Source organism: Salminus brasiliensis, chromosome 19, assembly GCF_030463535.1.
Source record: "Salminus brasiliensis chromosome 19, fSalBra1.hap2, whole genome shotgun sequence".
NCBI lineage: Eukaryota > Metazoa > Chordata > Actinopteri > Characiformes > Bryconidae > Salminus > Salminus brasiliensis.
This window is the reverse complement of record NC_132896.1, coordinates 32,683,307-32,704,365: the sequence shown is the minus strand read 5'-3', so window position 1 is coordinate 32,704,365 and position 21,059 is coordinate 32,683,307. Positions and strand designations below refer to the sequence as shown.

The 21,059-nt window shown below is 35.6% G+C and overlaps 2 protein-coding genes across 2 annotated transcripts; both read right to left on the bottom strand.

Annotated features, from left to right (window-relative positions):
• Window positions 1–340: 340 nt before the first annotated feature.
• On the bottom strand, window positions 341–3,248 carry LOC140541348 (uncharacterized). The gene is made up of 5 exons (XM_072663933.1): window positions 3,049–3,248; window positions 1,991–2,332; window positions 1,619–1,735; window positions 1,317–1,354; window positions 341–851 (listed from the first exon to the last, which is right to left on the bottom strand). Exons 1-5 carry the CDS (start codon window positions 3,194–3,196, stop codon window positions 750–752), a joined length of 747 nt encoding a protein of 248 aa, XP_072520034.1. The 5' UTR covers window positions 3,197–3,248; the 3' UTR covers window positions 341–749.
• A 6,879-nt stretch (window positions 3,249–10,127) lies between these two features.
• On the bottom strand, window positions 10,128–13,332 carry LOC140541309 (uncharacterized). Its single transcript, XM_072663892.1, has 6 exons — window positions 13,256–13,332; window positions 12,782–13,132; window positions 12,242–12,574; window positions 12,040–12,153; window positions 11,900–11,952; window positions 10,128–10,424 (listed from the first exon to the last, which is right to left on the bottom strand). The coding sequence occupies exons 1-6, from the start codon at window positions 13,296–13,298 to the stop codon at window positions 10,281–10,283; spliced, it is 1,038 nt and encodes a 345-aa protein (XP_072519993.1). The 5' UTR covers window positions 13,299–13,332; the 3' UTR covers window positions 10,128–10,280.
• Window positions 13,333–21,059: the final 7,727 nt, after the last annotated feature.

The window sequence follows — 21,059 nt, the reverse complement described above, 5'->3', positions numbered from 1 at the left end:
TATATATATATATATATATATATGTATATATATATATATATATATATATATATATATATATATATATATATATGGTATTTAGTAAGCTATACCATATACGATAATTAATAGAGATGACGACATGATAAAAATAACTACAATTAAGGAAAGGAACCATATAATTAGCATACATGATAAACATACATACATAATAAACATAAATAATAACCATAATTGCAGAATATAGGAGAATTCAGGCCACAAATAGATACACTTTCATTTGTTTAAGACATTTATTTAGGAACAGTATCAAAAATGTTTCTGAAATTCTGAAATATCTGCAGACGAACTAAAAGCTACGAGTTAAATCTTCAGGAGTCATGTTTAATTAACATTTAATCAACAGTACAAGCAGTGAAAATTACTTTTCAGACAGTTTAAGGCAGAAAGAACTAAATTTCCATTAACGTTGCATCTTATCAAGCACCATCAGTCTGATCTCTGTTTGTTTACCATGTGTGAAGGATTGTAGTGAGCAGAGTGTTCTCACATCACTCCCTCAGAGAACTGAAACTTCATTCTTTCAGCTACCCTTTTTTAACACCTATTAGCACGATGTTGTCCTAAATATAGGGTGAAGCTTTACAGATAAATCTAAACCAGTGGAAACCAGTGGAAAGTTAAATTTGGAAATGAAGAGGTAAAGAGTACAAAGGTCAACAGGAGCAGTACACTGAACATTGAAACTTCACTAATGCAACAGAACAGAGCTAGTGAGTTTGATAGTGGTCAGTCTCTGTGAAGTATTTCACTTCAGAGTACACAGCAGACTGTCCTCTCTTCATTCTCAGTCTAGTGGAAATGCTGTGGCCCTGTGAGAACATGAGAACAAGCATAGCAAGTTAGAAGTATACAAGAATGTAGGTCTACTTACAGAAGGACCTAATAGCACATGCATAAGCATGGTATAACATATTTATAAAGCAATGCTTCAGTGTTTATGAATTTTTGGGGACAGTAATGTAAAGAATATTAATGCTGAAAATATTTACAATTTATTGCAATTTATTGTCGTTTAGGGACATTTCTATTGATCTCTTTGTCTTAAAATGTCGATATAAGCTCCTAATATCAAAATATTTTATTTATTTTATTGAACATTTTGTATTGTGTATATTGTGAATACAGACACACACTGCTTATAAACACTGCTAGTACTGCTTCATAAACATGTATTTTATGCTTATGCATGTGATATGAGGCCTACAAATGAAATTTCAGCCAATATTACAAAAGTATCACAGCATATCTAAAGCATAAGATGACACACTTAGTACCTGTCTGGTTGGGCTCTCTGACAATGTAAACAGTAGTCCTATATTGGTAGAAAAAGATATTTATTATAAGATCATTATTATTAAATTTAGGTTATAAATATAATATATGACATTTTACCCTTGTTGTGTCAGACTGTTACTATTGCCAATAGTCTTTAAACTGATACATTTTTTTTTATTTGATTATATGAATAAAATGGAAAGACTTCAACTGTTAAACCATTCATTCCAAAGAAAAACTGAATATAAAAATAATGTATAATAGATCATTATTTATCCTCACAATCATAGTGAACACTCACCACTGCAGTGTTTACACTGTATCTTCTTATAGATAAAAATAGCTTGAGCAAAGATCCAAATCACAGAAACACCAAAAGTCACTTCCAGATTGAATAAAGTGGGATCCTCAGGTCCCTCTATATGATGTATAAACACATAGAAAAATTAAAAACACCACTTATTAATATTCCTTCTTGCCCTACAAGATGTTATGTATCAAAATTTCACCAATAAAACCTATGTACCCTTAATGTAACTTGTTAAATGATCTTTCATCAATGATTTGATTTACACTTTACACTATCTAAAACATTAAATATGTATTGCAATAATCATATTCATATAGGCTAGATTTACATCTTACATAATCTATGTATACAAAAGAGTCTTACTGAAGTCTACTGTTGTTCCATTGCTAAAAACGATCTCCCCACTAGTCATTGCGACGCAGTAGTAAGTCCCAGCATTGCTGGCATTGTTGAGGATGTTCCTGGAGAAGTTGTACACATAGCTGTGTGGAGAGGAGCTGATTTCACGCTGATGGCTGCTGCTGTTGTGATCAGTGTAGATGATTTCAGGAATGGATTGTCCTGCAGCAGATCTGAACCAGAGCACTCGGACATCTGCTGCTCGGATATCTGAATGGACTGTGCACTGCAGAGTCACTGGTTGTCCTGAAAGAACCGACCCTGATGCTGGAGTTTGCTGCACTGAGATGCTGAACTGAAGGCGACCTGGTGGAGATATTAAACCGCTCTAAGAAGCTTAAAGTTACATCTTGGCTTCAACAAAAACACATTAGCCAGTAATGAGTATTGATCATCATCATTTACACAGTGAAATGCTTAGTGTTCTGTTATGTTGCAGGGTGATTTGACTTGGAACAGATTATCTACAAAAAATAATTGAAAATTATCTTTAATTGAAAAACAAGTGAATTATTATTAGTAAATTAGGAACTGTAACGGGACGGGGGACTGAATATGGATTAGTTTGACATCAATTATGATTTTAAGTTATGATTTTTAACTACTTTCAGAAGGCTAAATGTGCACTGGGTCAATTTTACCCAGGAACATACTGATGTTTCTTACTGCTGAACATAACATGAGGGCTAAATTAAGTCTTACTGTAATAATTTGAGTCAAACATAATTTTAGGTGCTATATGACTGAGCAACTGTGTATATTTCATATCATCACAGTCATTGACATAATTTGAATCTGGCAGTTGTTCTTTACATTGTGTCAAAGTTTGGACCAATGGTCTAGAAGAAATAGAAATGACTTGGACTGATATCTTGTTACAGTGACTTCCATTGAAAGTTATGAAGGTTATATCACTGGCCTTTTTCGCATGAGAGCAAGAATAACCATATTGTAAATGTATCTTGTTAAAAATAAACACATTTCCACACTTTATGAAAGCTGAGAAATGGTAATCCGATTACCTGTGACTGCTAAGAACGTGCCATATGAAAACACTATAGTTTTCCCATCACTGCCTCCACAGAAGTAGATAGCTTCATCATCTTCAACAGTATTTTTAATAGTCAGAGAAGCTCCAACCATAATCAACCTGTCATAACCCAAATTCATAGGTTTCTTGTTTTTTAACCTTATCGCCACTTCTTTCGGTTCCTGCCCCACTCTCTGCTTGTACCAAACCTCAGCACTGTAACTGAGCCTTTCTGCAAGTCTGCAGTGAAGCGTTGCGTCTGCCCCAGACCTAACTGAGACAAAAGATGTCTCATAGAGATCCATAGCTTCAACAGGATCTATAAAATGAGATGAAGTCAGGCCTAAATCAGTTAGTACACAGTAGAAGACCAGTATTCACCAGTGCATTTAAAAAAAAAACCAAAACGAGGGACAGCTGAGAAGCAGAAATGCTTATAAATAATACATGAACTTACATATTAGGTGGAGAAAGAGAAAGAGAACCCACGTGGAAGCCATCACCTTAAAATAAGCAGTGTTTATTAAAAGAAAGCCGTTGGTAGAACCACTGCACACTGTATTAGATTAGGGCTCTTGAGATTGACCTCATTGGCTGGGGAAAGTCACAGGGTGTTTTGCTTTTTTCTCTCCTCCTGTGCTCTTCTCTATGTCGCCATCAGAAGCCCCCTGTCCATCTTGCAAAAGCAAAGTGTGAAGACTTTTAATATACACAGAAGTCAGTGAAATTAGAGAATAGGGGCACTTTATTTAAAATAAAAAGGATAATATTAAAAATTGATACCTCAGCCCTCAGAATTCAAAGTCGCAACCACTGGGTTATAGTGGCAGTGCTTGAGACTGCTGAGCCACTGCAGTGGCAGTACCTTAGGCCGCTGAGTCGCTCAAAGCCCCAATGACATGTTAAATATTACTTTTCAAACACTTGATAAACATCTAAATATAACAGATATACCAACATAGATGCCAATAATAGATGCCTATATGTCAATAGAAAGACATCTGTACATTTTATTAATTATTTAAATAGCTTGTGCAGTAGTGTATGTATAGTAGATGAACATGTGTATAGATTCTGAGTGAGTGAGACATAGCAGTAAGCTGATTTTATGTCAAATGAGCCTGACAGCAGAGTTAAGCTGGTCTTTAGTGTGTGCTGTGGAGCTTGTGGTGGATCTGTGGTGCTACTGTGTTCTTTTGCTGCTGGAACCTTTTTAGGGTAGATGATATTATATATATATATATATATATATATATATATATATATATATATATATATATATATATATATATATAGACGCTGTACACATTTAATGGTTACAGGATCAACATTGGATTCTAGCTGTGTGTGTATGTGTGTGTATGTGTGTGTATGTGTGTATTTGAGTAAAGAAACACATTCTTTGACACCCAGAGTAAGCTACAGAATAAGTTAACCTCTCGACCTCGGCGTCTGTCTGTTGAGTTTTTCACTCTTATTAATATAGAAGTTGTTACTAACCGCTTATTTAACACATCCTATTTCAAGTTTAGGGTTTTAAGAGGTTTAAGGTCTAGACTCATAGCACTCTGCAGTATCAGTGCTACAACACAGTGATAAAGTTCTATTCATAAAGCTGCGGTGGTGTTTCTCAGCTATGCTCTTTAACGCTGTAGTATTTTCATACATGACCTTAGCCACTCAAAAGCAGCATGTTCGAAAGGTCAGACATATTACTTACCAACCTTTAGCACCTGCATCTGGAGAGTTACCAACAAGAGGAGGAATCTACTATCTCTTTTGCTTTTTTTTTTGTTTCATTTTTGCTCTGATGAATTAGACCTGGTACACAGGCTACTATATTACAGGGCCAACTCGAGCCTTTCAGGGACCCTGAGCATGGCGGGGTGGGCTTGGCGGTGTATTTAACACTCTGACTGGCTACAAAGAGATGGCAAAATTGGTGATCTGAAGAAATGACTGTGCTGATGTTTTGTAGATCAGTGGTTTAGGTTAACCAGTCACTCTTTCCTAGAATTAATCATCTGTACAGAAGTTTACACCCTTATAGCTACTTCACTCTGATAACATACACAACTTTGTAGGCCCTAAAATAGAACCTTTGGGACTCCAAAAATAATACTAAATGTTTACCAAACACTCGTGGTAGTTTCTGTTTTAGAATTAATAACACAGTAATAAACCTGTGGTTCAAGAGGTCAAACAATGGTACAATAGTAACTTAAACATTTTTAGGGGGTCCCCTAGTGTCCAGGGGGGGCCTTAGTGGCTGCTTATGTCTCTTATAAGATAAAGTCATCTCTGATGTCATAATGTTTATTATGCTCATAGATATGAACCTCCACTGCACCATAATTATAGAGCCAGACATTAGAATAATGAGCCCTGCTTATGGATTGTTGGGGATACAAAACTGGCCAAGCAACCAACTTCCCATCAGCTTTTTTATGAAAATAATGTACAGAACAGTGTACAAATACAGTGGAACACAATGTGCCAAGAGTTTTGACCAGTCAGTTTAATCCACTAGGCTATGTTAAACTCTTGTGAGCTTTCAACTTCCCTGCCTCCTTGACTATCTGTTAGCCATACACAATATTGACTGAGAGAAAATATATGGCTCAGTGAATTGACTAGCTGCATCTCCTTGATTTGCCAGGTGCCAAAGAGGAGTCTGTCTATGCTGCATATGGGACTGGCATTGCAGAAAGTGCTGATTCTGACATTTTCATGCCATCTAACTCCAGTACTGTGCTCTTTTATTACTTATGATGAGAAGGTCAAGGTTAAGGTCAAATACAGGCCCAGCTGGATGCAAGCACAGATTAAAACACCACTAAGGGCAGCCACAAATGATGCTTCAGCATGCGTTGGACATGCCATTGGGAAGCAGAAAGGTACTGGCACTGACTAGTTTGGTTTGCAGACTTTAGAATAAAGTTTGTAGTTTGTAGTTTGTAGTTGTAGTGAGATCAAATGGATCAAAGAGTATAAATACATTTGTGCTTATTTATTCCTGCCATAAATATGAATAAGCATGAAAATATAGACTACATCAACTGCCATGACTTTATAATAGACTATAATAGATACTATAATACTAGACTTTCTTTGATGCATATGCAGTTGCAGGATGTTAAAGATGACTGTGTGGTCAGGGTTAGCCTACTGCGGCTCCTCCTCCACCATTATGAGCATTATTAGCATCATCTCTCTTAGTCTCTCTCTCTCTCTCTCTCCCCCCTCCCCCAACGCAACACAAGCAAACAGAACTTGAGAGAAAACAAACAAAAATCATCATCTAACAAAGTTTTTTTTTAGTCATTATCATGAGATAATTAATTTAAATATACAATAAGTGTGTGTGTGTGTGTGTGTGTGTGTGTGTGTGCGTGCGTGCGTGCATGCATGTGTGATGTTTCTTGCTTTGACGTGTCTGTGAACGTCTCTGCCTGTGGTGGTGTTTGGGCTGTTGGTGGTTTCCACAGCTCTGAGCGCTACACGCCTTGATCTTTTACCCCTGCATCACTAAAGTGTTCTTGCTTTATCTCTGCAGACCTCTCTGACCACCCTGATCAGGCTTCTGAGAAAAACGACCCATCCCTCATAAGTTTCCACAGGATGCTCAGCTATTTCTGTCTCACATCAGGCATACAAACACACCCTGTACTGTAAAAGTACTGTATAGAGTTTCAGTGCTGTCTAATAAAGAGGTACAAAAGCACAATGCTGATAGATTTTGGTTTAGTTTCTATATATTTTTTATATCTAATCAGAATTTGGGTATTTATAGTCTATATTAACCATATTTAAATGAATAGTAAATATGAATGTGCTTGTTCCTCGACCCTGCCAGTGATATTTATATTATATTAGTAAACATTAAAGATTAGTGACCTGTTAGTGACGATTAGTGTTTACTTAACTTATAGATACACTATTTGTCCAAATGTTTGTGGACATCCCTTCTAATTAATGCATTTATCTTCTTTAAGTTGATGCCATTGCTGACACATATCTGCCAACATCAACCTACTGGCACCATGCCAAATGCCAGGTGTTGGCTAGAGGGGTATAAAGCCCCCCAGCATTGAGCTATAGAGCAGTGGAAGGACTGTGTTCTCTGGAATGAGGCTCACTGGTGCTCAATCCAAACCTTTTGGGATGAGTTTGGGAGTTGGGGATGAGGTGGGGTGGAAAATAGGGTATACACTCTTTATATTACCTTTTAATTTCAGATAAATCAATAAATGAGCAGGTGTCCCAATACTATTGTCTATTTCGTATGTGTGTGTAAATGTGCATTTGATTATGCATTTTACTGTGTGTGTTTTTGTCTTTATTGCAGTAATATTTCTGTACTAAATGTGTGTACGTGTGTCTCTATTTTTTGTTGGTGCCTTTCGTTTGCTTTGAAGCGTCTCAGGCCTTTAAGATCGTGTGTAAGATTTCAATGCTCACAGTTAGCAGAGGGTGTTGAGGTGTGAGATCTTGCAGTCTCGAAGTCTGCAGTTAAAACCACAGTGATTGGTTCATTTTATGGGCTGGGTTTCTGTGGCAGCTCAGATCGGGGTGAAGTGTGAGGAGCTGCTGCACAGAATCGGTGCAAAGATCAAATAATGTATTTTAATAAATATATATTCAGGTTGGAGTGCGCAGAAAAATTGACCCTTCACTTAGCCAGTTCAGAAGATACACAATATGCAAAATATGCACATCCACACACTCTTAATGTATCTACTCTAGGGTGCACTTATTGTTGACACGGCTATTCAATTGTGCACAGTCAGCATGTAGAATAGTATGGACTCCACAAGACCTCAGAAGATGTCCTGTTGTCTCTGAAACACCAAAACCAGATCCTTTAACCCTTATTACACACTAAGGTGTATTGAGTAACTACAGGGACTTCTGTACAAACTGGTGGCAACATACAGAACATTCAAAGCTAGGCTTTTTAGGGAATTCAGTCCTGTAAGTTGTGAGGTGGGACCTCCATGAGCATGACTAAGCCTTGGGCACCAAAGACCCAGACACCAATATACTGGTTGTCCTTTCTTGTGCAGCTGCCACACATAAAAAAAGACCACCCCATTCTACTGTCAGTGCTTTTCTACTGAGATTATTCAAAGTATGCAGTGTGTGGACCTTAAAGGAGCTTCAGTAACTCTGAAACTAGAAGGGGTGGTGCTTGTGGATTGGGGGGGGGGGGGGGCATGTGGACAATATCCTCCAGTCTCCTGCCTCCAGTGTGATGAGAAGAAGATCAGTTGTGTACGTAACTTTTTTTTTTTTGTGGGAAGGTTCATCACCTGTTCATACAGCTACATAAAACTTTAGCTTGAAGAAAGACCAACCAGAGGAGGTAAAAAGCAGGTCTCAGAACAGCTGATCAGATTTGGACAGATTTGGCTGCTTGATTGCTTCAGATCAGTTGATCAAATCTTGCTGCTTGTCCCTTTCATTCCACATGTCCTCTCTTTTCCTAAAGGTACAAAGCCAGACATTATTCCTCATGGTACTTAGATGCCCCCTTGTGGTGGAGTGCATAACTGCAGCTATTATTCTCCTCTTCTTGCTTATCAAAGGTGGCCTTAGATGATGGAGCTTCTTAAGGTTAAAGGTTTATATACATATACATAATATACAAAAGTTTGGACACCCCTGGTTAAATTACATATGTTGTCACATTTTCAAGTTAAAAACGTTCATGTCCTCTACAGAGAACACTTGAACATCTTGAACATCTGAACATTCAAGAGCATGATCATTATTTAATTTGACATAATGCAAAGCACATTAAATGTGGTCTGTGCCAAACTAAATACTTATTAAATATGTTTTGGCTTATATATATATCGTGCTCAAAAATGGGAAGAAAGTGTGATATTTAATTTTACTCCCTGTAGAAAGTGTATGAACGTATTTCTACTCTAAAGATTAAGAAAATGTGTTATTCTAGGCTAACTACGGTTCCTTAATTCTGAAATCATTTAATATGCTTTGAACAAAAAGCAGAAAAGAAATTGTGGGTCACTTTGGACAAGAGTGCACTGGTTCTGTCCACTTCGCTGCTCTACATCCTGTTCAAGATATTGTCACTCAGCTTATAATCACTCATCACATCCTCAGACGTTCATCCCACAAAGTGGGGTTAATTAACAGATAGATTGTACTGTAGAAGACTGCTGTAACCATTTTCTGCTTTGAGGGGTGAAGTACATTGGTTTCAGCACCACGGAGAGCGATATTGTTGTATTTTCCCAGGACCATGGAGAGAGACAAAATACAATATTCTTATAAAATACAATACAATATACATATGTTTTTCTAGACTTAATGTACAGTGAGATACAGTGGGATTCATGCACATTTCTTTACAAATGCATATTGTCTAAATAAACAGCTTTACATAGACGTTTCCAAAATGCTTAAACTTTGTAAAGAACAGTGATTTATTGAGTTTGTGGAGCTTCGGTGCCCCTCTGTGGAGCTTCCTTCCTAAGGAGTTTATTAAACTGTCCCCAGGAGATTTTTTGCTTTAATAGAAACAGACAATTTAATTTTAAATGTAGTACAGTTTTACACAGTTCAGTATAGTTGTAGTAAAGATCTTGAAATCTGTGAAAGATATTTGAAAGTTAATGCAAAAATAAACACAATTTCCTTCAAGAGTGTTTATTTTGTTATTATTTAATATTAATATTTATTATTCGTTTTTTCCAGATTTCTATCTATACTGAGAAGCACTGACTTTGGCCAGTCTTCACCTCAAGTGTAAATGGCCAAATATCCAAAATTGCTTAACGTTTCTGGACTAATGTTCACAAGTTACAAGCAGATTTTTCCCTCAACAAGAAAACTGGATTTTAATTAATTGTACAAGTGATTTTTTAAGATATTGCTTATGTTTAGGTTTATTACCTTATATTCCATATTTTGATGCACATGTCTACAGGTTTCATTACAGAAATTACAGACTTAAACAGTTTGTTTGCATGATTTATTAATTATGAAGTACATATGAAAGATATAAACAGAAATATTCAGTTTTCTGTGATGTGTTGCAGAGCAGAAAAAATAAATTTTCAAGTCTTTACTTAGAAACTTCAATAAAAAAACAAAACAAATAAAAAAAGCCAATACGTTCACCTGCAAGAGAACGTGTGAGTATCCATTCATATTTGCAGAATATGATAATAATTTCTGTAAATCTGAGTGGCTTCACTGTGTTGGCTTGTGATAAGAAAAGGGGGTGAATCTGACTTTGGTGAAAATGTTGTCCTTGAACTTTCTTCTCTTCATCTTCTCAGAGAAATGTAAAGCAGCGAAGTAGAACTCCTCATCATCATCATCATCATCATCACCCTGTTAAAAATAAAACACAGTTGAAATGAGAACATCCAATAGGTGGCAGTATAACCTCAGAAATCAAATTCTAATAGGGGACTAATATTTCAGCAGCACAGTTACTGCCGAACACACACTGTTTTAAATCAAAACACAATTCAATAGAGAATTTTTCAATGTTTGTTTTTTAATGATTTTCTCAATGTTTTTATGAACTGCATGCTGTAATCACTGCAGTAAACTGCCACTATGCCTACAGATTGTGTAGTTTGTAGTTTAGAAAGTGTTGTTGATGGTGATCTACACACATTTTCACAGATTCTTAATCCTCACTTAAACAGAACTTTTACACACAGTTGTTTTAATCTGACTTACGATCTGGTACGGGTAGAAATAAATGTCCGACAGTGTTTCTAAGAGTTTCTTTAAATGGTCAATAATAATTTAATTAATTTATTTTTTTCTGTTTATGCTTGACATTATATTGCGGTTTTGACGCTATAGCCTTAAATACACTCGGAGTATCAGCATGAACTGATGATGATCAGAAACCACATCATGTTTTCAAGGTGTGAAAGTTTCTGGTTGTGGGTTTGCACAAATCTACACACATCTGCGTTTTACTCGCCTTCATTTGTTGTGTTAGTCTTGTTGGTACACTTAATAATGCAGTCACGTAAAACAAGAAAGTCCTATTAAATTGGATATTTGATCTTCGTCAAATGGAGAGATGGAGATAATCTAAATAAATACAAATAATGGATAAAAAAGCATTTGTAAAATGTAATTAATTAAAAATTTCTTTTATTTTATCTGTGATAAAAAAATTGGACAGCCCCACATTTATTAGTATTAAAAAAATAATAATTTAGGACCACACAGCACAGCAGTTTATTAAAACATTAGGGTTTTAGGAGGATCAGGAGGGTTTTGGAGGATCCTGTCATATTTAAACCTTTAGTATCATCATACAGAGATCCAAAAAGCTTTCAGAGACCACCAGAAAGAAAGGCTGTGGATGTAGGTTTGTCTGGGAACGGATGTTAAAAGATCTTAGAACAATTAGAAATGACTGTTTCACTGTATGCTAAATAAATTAAAAGTAAATGTCCTAGCAGCTTCAGCCAATCTTTAACAATCCTAAAATTTTATCACTGGGTCTACTGGTATAGTTTAAAATAAACCAAAGAAGAGCATCTACCATCGGGAAACACCAAACATGTTTTAATGTGAGATGAGCAAAAGCAGATCAACAAAAAACACCAGGTTTTAGTTTTTTTCACAAGACTGTTTGAGTTGGATCTGTGATTAAATGTTAATGAATGTGTCTCAACACTACAGGATTGTTACCATTATTGAGAGATCGCCCGCTAAACTACAGGGAAACAATGCACAGAACAACTGACATTACTAACTGTTAGAACCTGCAAGTTCACTTCAACTGCTTTAGACACTTCATTAAAATCAGTAAAACAAGCAGAATAGTAACATACCTGGTCTTGTAGCACCTCTTGGAAATCGTGGAGGCCAGACTGAGATGTTTTACCTTGAAATGCATTGAGAGGAACCGTGTTAAAAGTTCAGGAACCTGGTCATAAACTGAAGAACATTTGGTTCATCTGAATGTACTCACCACAGCAGATCCCTCTCCTCCAGCTCCAGCAGGTCAGAGTGATATTCCAGAATAAGCTCAATCCCAGAGCCAGACTGAGGACAACAACCAGCAGTTGATGATGATAAGGAGGCTCTAGAACAGAAGGGTCAGGAATGAACGGGTTTGTTCACAAATTGATACGACATTCAAGGGAATGCATAAAGCACAGAAGACGTCTTACTCAAGCACACTGTTGTTCCATTGCCAATGATGATCTTCCCACAGGTGCTCACAGCGCAGTAGTAAGTTCCAGCATCACTGTCGTTGAGGATGTTCTTGGAGAAGTTGTACACACAGCTGTGTGGAGAGGATCTGGTCTCACACTGACGGCTGCTGCTGTTGTGATCAGTGTAGATGATTTCAGGAAAGGATCGTCCTGCAGCAGATCTGAACCAGAGCACCCTGAGATCTTCTGGACTGACCTCAGAGAGGACTGTGCACTGCAGAGTCACCGACTCTCCTGAAGAAACTGATTCCAGTACTGGAGTTTGATCCACTGAGATGTTTGAACTGCCTGGTAATAAAATATAGATGGTCTGAGATCTTCATCACACTAATGAAGGTGGAATCATCTATGAAATCACACTGTGGTCATTATAGATAAAGCAGGCTAAATACTAAAGCATTATTGATGGAAATAACATCATTGGGAATAGAATCAAGATAAATTAGATTTTCCTGGATCAGAGAAATGAAACCAAAGCAGAAACAGTATAATTACCTGACACAGCTAAGAAAGTCCCATTAGAAAACTTCACCGCATTCTCAGCTACCTCTCCACAGAAGTACATTCCCTCATCTTCTTTACTAACACTTTTAATAATGAGAGAAACGCCGCTCTCAGTCTGCTTCAGCTGAAATCTTGATTTCTTAAAGGGATCTTGAAGTGCAGGTGTCTTATTACTGAGCTTGTATCCCACTTCCAGCGGCATGTGCTCCAGTCTTTGCTTGAACCAAAACATAACTTTGGACTTCTGGTCTGTAATTGTAGATGTGCAGCTAAGAGTAAACGATTCCCCAGCTTTAACTGAGATGACCAATGGCTCTGGATTTCCTACAGCTTGAGCAGAACCTGTAACATCAGTTTAAGTTCAGAGTTAATAAATAAAAAATATTGATACGACTTCAGACAAGCATCATTAATAGTTTTTGAGAAATAATATAAATATTTTTGAGTTTTCCAAAGAAAACTTACATATTTTGTAGAGAACTAAAATGACAATCCCAAATGAAGCCATGATCTAAACATATAAGTTAAATACCAGTACTAGACTTGAAGGAAAACATTCAAAAGGAAGTGATGAACTGAGGCACTCAATTGTGTTTGCTTGCTTGGTTCACAAGTTAAACCTCATTGGCTGATAAAAAATCACATGGTTCTTACTGGCTGCTTTACTTGAAACTATATTTAGCCATCAGAAGTCAACTTGGCCCTCTTTAAAAATGACTTTGGTAGTGCATTAGTAGTGTGTAACCCTAAAAACTGTATACGATGTCCAGCAGTTAATGTTCAGGCAGCATTAAGTGAGAAATAAGTTGTAAATTGTACTGAAGTGTAATTCGGCCCAACAGCATCATGGTTCTGTTGGGATAGAGAAACAGAGTCAAATGGGTTAGAGAAGGGTTTTAAAGGGTTAGAAGTTCAGGAAGTGCATGATTACACATTTGTCAAACTCTAGTTTTAGATAATCCTTTATTAGTCCCACAGTGGGGAAATTCTCAGTGTCAAAGCAGAAAGGGATAGCAAGACACTCAATTACAAAAACGTAGATAAATTACCACTATATACACAAAATAAATAATAGAAGTAAAAACAATATTATTTACTGATAATTTACTATTTACTATTAATGCTATTATCTAGACACAAAAAATATTTAGGCTATAAAAGAAAGCAATGAAAAACAGTTTACTGGGACATTAACCTTTACTTAAGTGATTTTCCTGATTTACTTCCCTGTATAAAAATGTGTGACATTAAGGTTACATTTATTGTGATTTTGTTTGTTCTTACCACCCTGTTAATTTAAGTGATTAACCAGTTATATTATTTATTTTCATTAGCATTAGAATTTTCCCTAGAAACAAAATAATAATATAAATTAAATGTTTAAATACATTAAATATATATTTATATAATATAAAAATTGTAAAACACAATAAAAAATAAACAATATAAGATATAAATATATAAATCGAACATATATTAAATTACACTAAATGTCAAACAGGTTCTAGCTACTGAGATAAAATACATTGGAAAACATTCTACGCCATAAGCCTAAATATTTGAAAATGAAAACATGGTCTGTAACCTATACAGTTTTACCCATTATATATGTAAAAACTGAAAAATACATTGTAAAAAAGAATTAGGACATTATATAAAATTTAAATTCAGGACAAATAAGACCTACATGAAGACCAAGTAGTCATCTAATATTTCGACACAAAAAATATCTAGGCTGTAAAAGAAATGCAATGAAATCGCTACAGTTTACTGGGACATTAACTTTTACTTAAGATATTTTTTTTATTTATTTTCCTGTCAAAATGTGTGACATTAAGGTTACATTTATTGCGATTTTGTTTGTTCTTACCACCCTGTTACTTTAAATGATTAACCAATTATATTTTTTTAATTTCGTTAGCATTAACATGAACTAAGTAGCTGGAAACTGATGTGTTTATGATTATCTAGAACTTTGGAATTTGTATGTTAAACACACCTGGTCAAGACCTAGAATCTAAGGTACTACTAAAGAAATCATTACCCATATTACAGTTTATTAAACATTGTCATTAAATATGATCTTAATTATAAATAAAAATGAACTGACCATGATTTAAGCACACATTTAAACATATGCATAGCATGCAGTGTTTACAGTTTCCTTTGCAGATTAAAATGACTTGAGCAGCGATCACAACCCCACACACTCACACCAACACAGCTCCCAGAAAGATCACAACACAAGCTTCTCTAGAAGTTATAAATTATATAAAATGCTACATATTCATATTCATAAGAATTAAAAGTATAATGTTAAGTTTATACAGTGAATTAAGTGTTTCTATAATAATAAAGATGGTTCACTATAGTGGGACCCTTTTTGGTATCAAATAGAACCATTTGTAAAATGTTCTATAAAGCAGGCTATTTATCTAATAACCATTCCACCTTGAGAACCACATGCGCATTTAAATGGTTCTAGATATAATGACTGCAGAACCCCCTGTATGAAAGATGTGAGGCTTACTAAAGTCTACTGCTGTTCCATTGCCGACAATGATCTTCCCACAGCTGGCCACAGCACAGTAGTAAGTTCCAGTATCTTCACTGTTGTTGATGTTCTTGGAGAAGCTGAACACACAGCCGTCTTTAGAAGAGCTGATCTCACACTGACGGCTGCTGTTGTGATGAGTGTAGATGATCTCAGGAAAGGATCGTCCTGCAGCAGATCTGAACCAGAGCACTCCACGTTCAGCTGCTTGGATCTTAGGGTGGACCGTGCACTGCAGAGTCACTCGTTCTCCTGGAGAAACTGACTGGAATGCTGGACTCTGGAGATGTTTGACTGGGAATGATCTGATCAATACAATAAAGACAGTGTAAGTATCAAGAACCTGGCTGTGGTCTTGTGGATACCTGGGGTCTGCAACCTGCCACTTTGGGCCCTTAAGCAAGGCCCTTAACATTCTCTGCTCCCTGGGTGCCACAGAGATGGATGCCCACAAATCTGGGCACATGTTCTCACTATATCACTGTGGGTTTTTGCTCACTAGTGTGTATGTGGTTACTGCACTGATAGGTTAGGTGGAGGCCAAATTCCAAATTAGTGTCCAGCACTAAGAGTAGATATGGTTGTCTTTGCCTTTATTGGTCAGTTAATCATGTCATTTTTAAACAAGATGAACAGCCATATTCATATGACATATATGTACATATGTGTAATTGTTCAATTCTTAAGAGAGACAGACAAACAGATCCCATCAACATTGCTTGGTGTTTGACCTCTCAAAAATGAAGGGCCCTTATGGATTACTCTGAGAATGCTCCCACACCATATCTCAGTGTACATCTCTGTCCACTGATGACGTTTGTCCTAAGAAAGGAAGAAGACATCTCACCCAGAATAGCTGCCCTGAGAGTGAACTGTTGCTCACTCCCCAATGTCTTTAGAGGTGTGAAAGTTTCAGCCTTTTTTTTTAAGCTAGAGGTCAGTTATTAAAGAGGACTCTTTAATAATAATCTTCATCTGAAGCCTCTGAAAAAAGGCAAAAACGACAATGGCTTACTCGGTAACTACTATCAAATATTCAAAAACTGCAATATTTCATAAATAATATTGCAAAGACTATGGATTTTTAAGTAAGTGCTACAAATTAGTCACTGTGCACAATGACGCATATAGATACTCAACATTGAATGTATTACATTAATATTAAAAAATTAAAAAGATTAAGATATGAAACTTAACAAAAGTGGTTTATGATAATGACAAAGAAATCTTTCAGAATTTATGTTAAATTAGGACTATAGTTACATTGTCTGAAGCCATTGGAACCAGATAATCAATGTTATTCAGTGGTTTTAATTTCAGTGGAATCAGTGAAAGTAGCAGAATAATAACATACCTGGTCTTTTAGCACCTCTGAGAAATTGTGAAGGACAGACTAAGATGTTTTACCTTGAAATGTGAGAAGAGGAAGCGTGTTATAGGTTCATAAACTGTAAAACAGTTTCTTCAGCTGAATGAAAACTGGTTCTTCCTCATTGGCTGGAAGAAGCTACATGATTTTTTTTTTCAGTTTTCAGTTATATCCACCACGTGCACATTTTTCTGAAAGATATGGATTTTCAGTTTTCTCACAGGCTGACATAAAACTAGTGACAGTAAATGGCTAAAAAGTGTATTTTTTTAAAAGCCCAGAGAACAATGTCAATTTGATTTCATTCAATGTAATGTTCCATATAATTTAAATAGTTTTAATTATTTGCTGTAGCCATATTTATTTTTGTAGCAAATGCATGAACGGTGCACATTTGCATGTATGCATGTGTGGACCTATATTATATACATCCTGTATGTATACAGTAGACTGACACTTCTGTTTATAAACTTATAAAATCGTTGCATTCAAGTCTGTATTACTTTACAGTGTAAAATTCAAATACATTAAGGATTTTTTTATTCAGACTCATGAAGACTCTTCAATAATCACTTATATATCATAAAACATTTTCAACAATTTCTTTTATTATTTTATTATACAATCTGTTTTATTATTTTTATTTATTTCTGCATCAGATCATATTTAAACTCATTTACATATATTTACAACAGATTAGGATGTGTAGTATCTAAACACACCACTATTTATCACAGCATCAGAGCAAAATAATAAAAAATATATTACATTGAATATATAAAGATTTAAAGAGTTCTCAGTACAGTCTGAAAATACTTAAAATAAAACAAACTTTTATAAGTGAGTTGCTGATTATCTCAGAAAATTTAACAAACAAATAAAGACCAATATTTTGTGTGCATATTTCATATCATGCACCATCAGTGTTAGTTGATGGGTGTGTCGGTCAAGTGTGAAAGAACGTAATTATCACACACTCTAAAACTTGACTCTTTTAAAGAAGTGACACTTCACATCTCTGGAAATATCTTCAAACTGCCATTGCTATTTTCCCTACATTTTAACATAATAACAGTGTCCTTTATACAACTGAAAAAGGCTTTATGACTTAAACTAGTGACTCTAACCAGTTTGTAAAGCATTCTATACACCAACAAAACATTTCCACCAATAAACAGAACCATTTAACCAATCAAAAATGTTCTTAAAGTTGCCATGGTTCTATTATCTTTTTTTAAAGAGTGTAACTTAGTGTAAACAGATTTCTTTGAAAGTCATTTTAGAGCATTTCTATTGGCTCATTTTTTACAAAATGTTTAAAAACGTAGATATACTTTTAAATAATATAGAATATCCTCATACTTCACAATAGAAGGAAGACGCTTAGTGATTTGAGCGATGAGCAGCAGCAGCATGGCTCACATGAGAGTACACCACGTCTTCAGTCTGCTCTCTCTTCCCTCTCCCATGTTTAGGTTTCCGCTCTTTGAATTGTATGGAAGCATAATTCATCTCAGCAGCTTCATGATCCTGCTGGAACAGAGATCCAGAGGTTGTTATTGGTCAGAAAAGTCAATGTGAGTTTAAAGAGAATTGGTGTATCAGAGCACATCATCTAAAAGCACAAGAGGACACATGTAGTACCTGACTGGGTGACTTCTCAGCCACCGACCTTTGTTGACCGTTTGAAGAGCTCCCTAGAGTGGAAAAATAAATTAATAATAATTTAAAAAAAAAAAAAAAAAAATATATATATATATATATATATATATATATATATATATATATATGATTGGGAATGTCTGGAATGTTAGTGCCAAATAAAATTTCAAGTATTCTAAGCAAACAGACTATAAAATAAAGGCTCTTAAATGGTTCTTGGCTAGGAAAATTACATTACTCATATGTAAAGTTTGTATTTATTTATTTATTTATTTATTTATTATTTTAACATTAACTAACCTCAGCATAAGGTAAAGGTTATATACCCAATTTTTTTTAATTTTTTTTTTACATCTAGAACTGTATGTAACCAAAAATAATTTAGAACCCTGTATTTTTTAAGTATGAAATGTTAGGCCTGATACGGTTAAAGATAAAATAACCTCACCATAAGCAAAAGGTTCAATACTAAATAAAAAAATAAAGATACAATTGAATCAGCAAGCAAATAACCAAAGAATCTTTATTTTTTAAGACTGTGGGACATTACGTCTAAGAGGGTTAATACTATTGTAATAATACTAGAATATAATAAAACTATTGTATAAAATCTATTATCTATTTAGTACAAATTGCATTAGAATAAATTCTAAATATATGTGTATTTTGATTTATTCTTTTAAGGTTTAAAGAAAAATAAGTTCTAATGAATGAACTGAACTGCAGAAACTCACCACTGCAATGTTCACAGTTTCTCCTTTTACAAAAACAAAATGACTGAGTGATGATCACAACCCCACACACTCCCAAAGCAACTCCCAGAATGATCACAGTGGAATCTACAGACGCTTCTATGAGAAAAGAAATACAAAATACTGTCAACACTCCACCAATGAAACCTTCAGGTGAAACATCAGCAAACTTTTAGTTTTAGTTTAGTTCTAACAGCAACAATCAGCTAATGCACACCGATTTTAAGGCTTAATAATGAACATCTGAATAAAACTAAATAGTGCCATGCAATTGATTCAGTCAATAAAGCTTAAGAACATTCTCCATTCTTTGATTTGCCTTCATTGCATAAACGATCTATGACTAATAGTAGCTTTCTCAAACTGACTGTAGTTCCATACCAATGATCTTCCCACAGCTGGACACAGCGCAGTAGTAAGTTCTAGCTTCAATGCTGTTGTGGATGTTCATGGCAACAGATCTGAACCAGAGCACTTGCAGTTCTGCTGCTCGGATCTCTGGGCTGGCAGTACACTGCAGAGTCACTGTCTCTTCCAGAAGAACTGACGCTGAGACTGGAGCATAAAGGGGGTTTAATAATGAACAATTATAAAAAATAAAACACTGAGATGCTACAAATACAATAGAATATGAATTTTAGTTTATACTGACAGAAGTTAAAACAGTATTCTGTTACCTGTCACAGCTACAAATGTGCCGTTAAAAAACGTAAGCGTGTTCCCGTCGCCTTCTCCACAGAAGTACATCCCTTCATCATCTTTAGTAGCTCCTTTAATAGTCAAAGAAAAGGGTTCCTTTATATTGAATTTTTCTGATGGACGAATGGGATTTTTTCCTTTTAACTTTACTGCCACTTCTTGAGGCTCCTGTCCCGCTCTCTGCCTGTACCAAACCCAAACCCTAGAGTCTTGACCAGGCTTTTCTTTACAGTGAAGAGTCACATTTTCACCAGACTTAACTGATACAAATGGCTCATAATGGTCTGCAGCTTGAGCCGGATCTGCAGGATAAAAGGAGTTCAGAGCTCAGCTGATAAAGCCCAGTTCACAGTAAACCCAGAGTACTCAACTTTAAAACATTAAAAAATGTGTAAAAAGCTTGAAACTTACAGATTATCTGAAGAGACAAAATAAGAATCCATATCAGAGACATGACTGTACAAGAAACTCCAGTGAAGCAGACTTGGAGAGGAAGCAACTGACCAAAGATCCAAAATAGCTGGCAGGACCCATGAGCTTAGCCCGACTGGTTAGGAAAGGAGACAAAGTATTTCCTCTTTTTACTTTTTAAGACAACTCAAACTTATGTTTGACCACCAGAACTATTTTAATCACTATCAGCAGTTTTGGTTCCATAAAAAAGGACATCTGCTAGTCTCAGTTTCTGAAATGCATCTGAACATGTTAATATATTAATTAAAAGAACAATACTATACATATTCTGTACATACACTATATGTTCAAATGTTTGTGGACACCCCTTCTATTAAATACATTCAGCTACTTCACGTTGCACCCATTACTGACACAGATGTGCCAATGCACATGCCTGTCAAGTCCCTGTTGAAAAGCGTAGGCAATAGAATCTGACTCTGGAGCAGATGAGCATGAATATATTGGCACCAGGCCTAATGTCATGGAGGAGTATTGACTCGAGGAGTATAAAGAGTTGGGGGTTTGGAGTAAAGGTTTGGTTGGGGATCATCCAATATACTGACCTCACTAACGTTCATGTCACTGAATGCAATTAGATCCTCAAAGCACTTCTCCAAAACCTAGGCCTTCTTTCCTGGAAAGTAGAGACGGATACTTTTGATTTCTGAAGAAACAATGAATCAGCAGGTGTCCCAAAACTTTTTTTTGGCACTTTTTAATGATGAAACAACAGGATTTGAGTAATTTTGGAAGTTAGTGAGCATATCTGCCTGTATC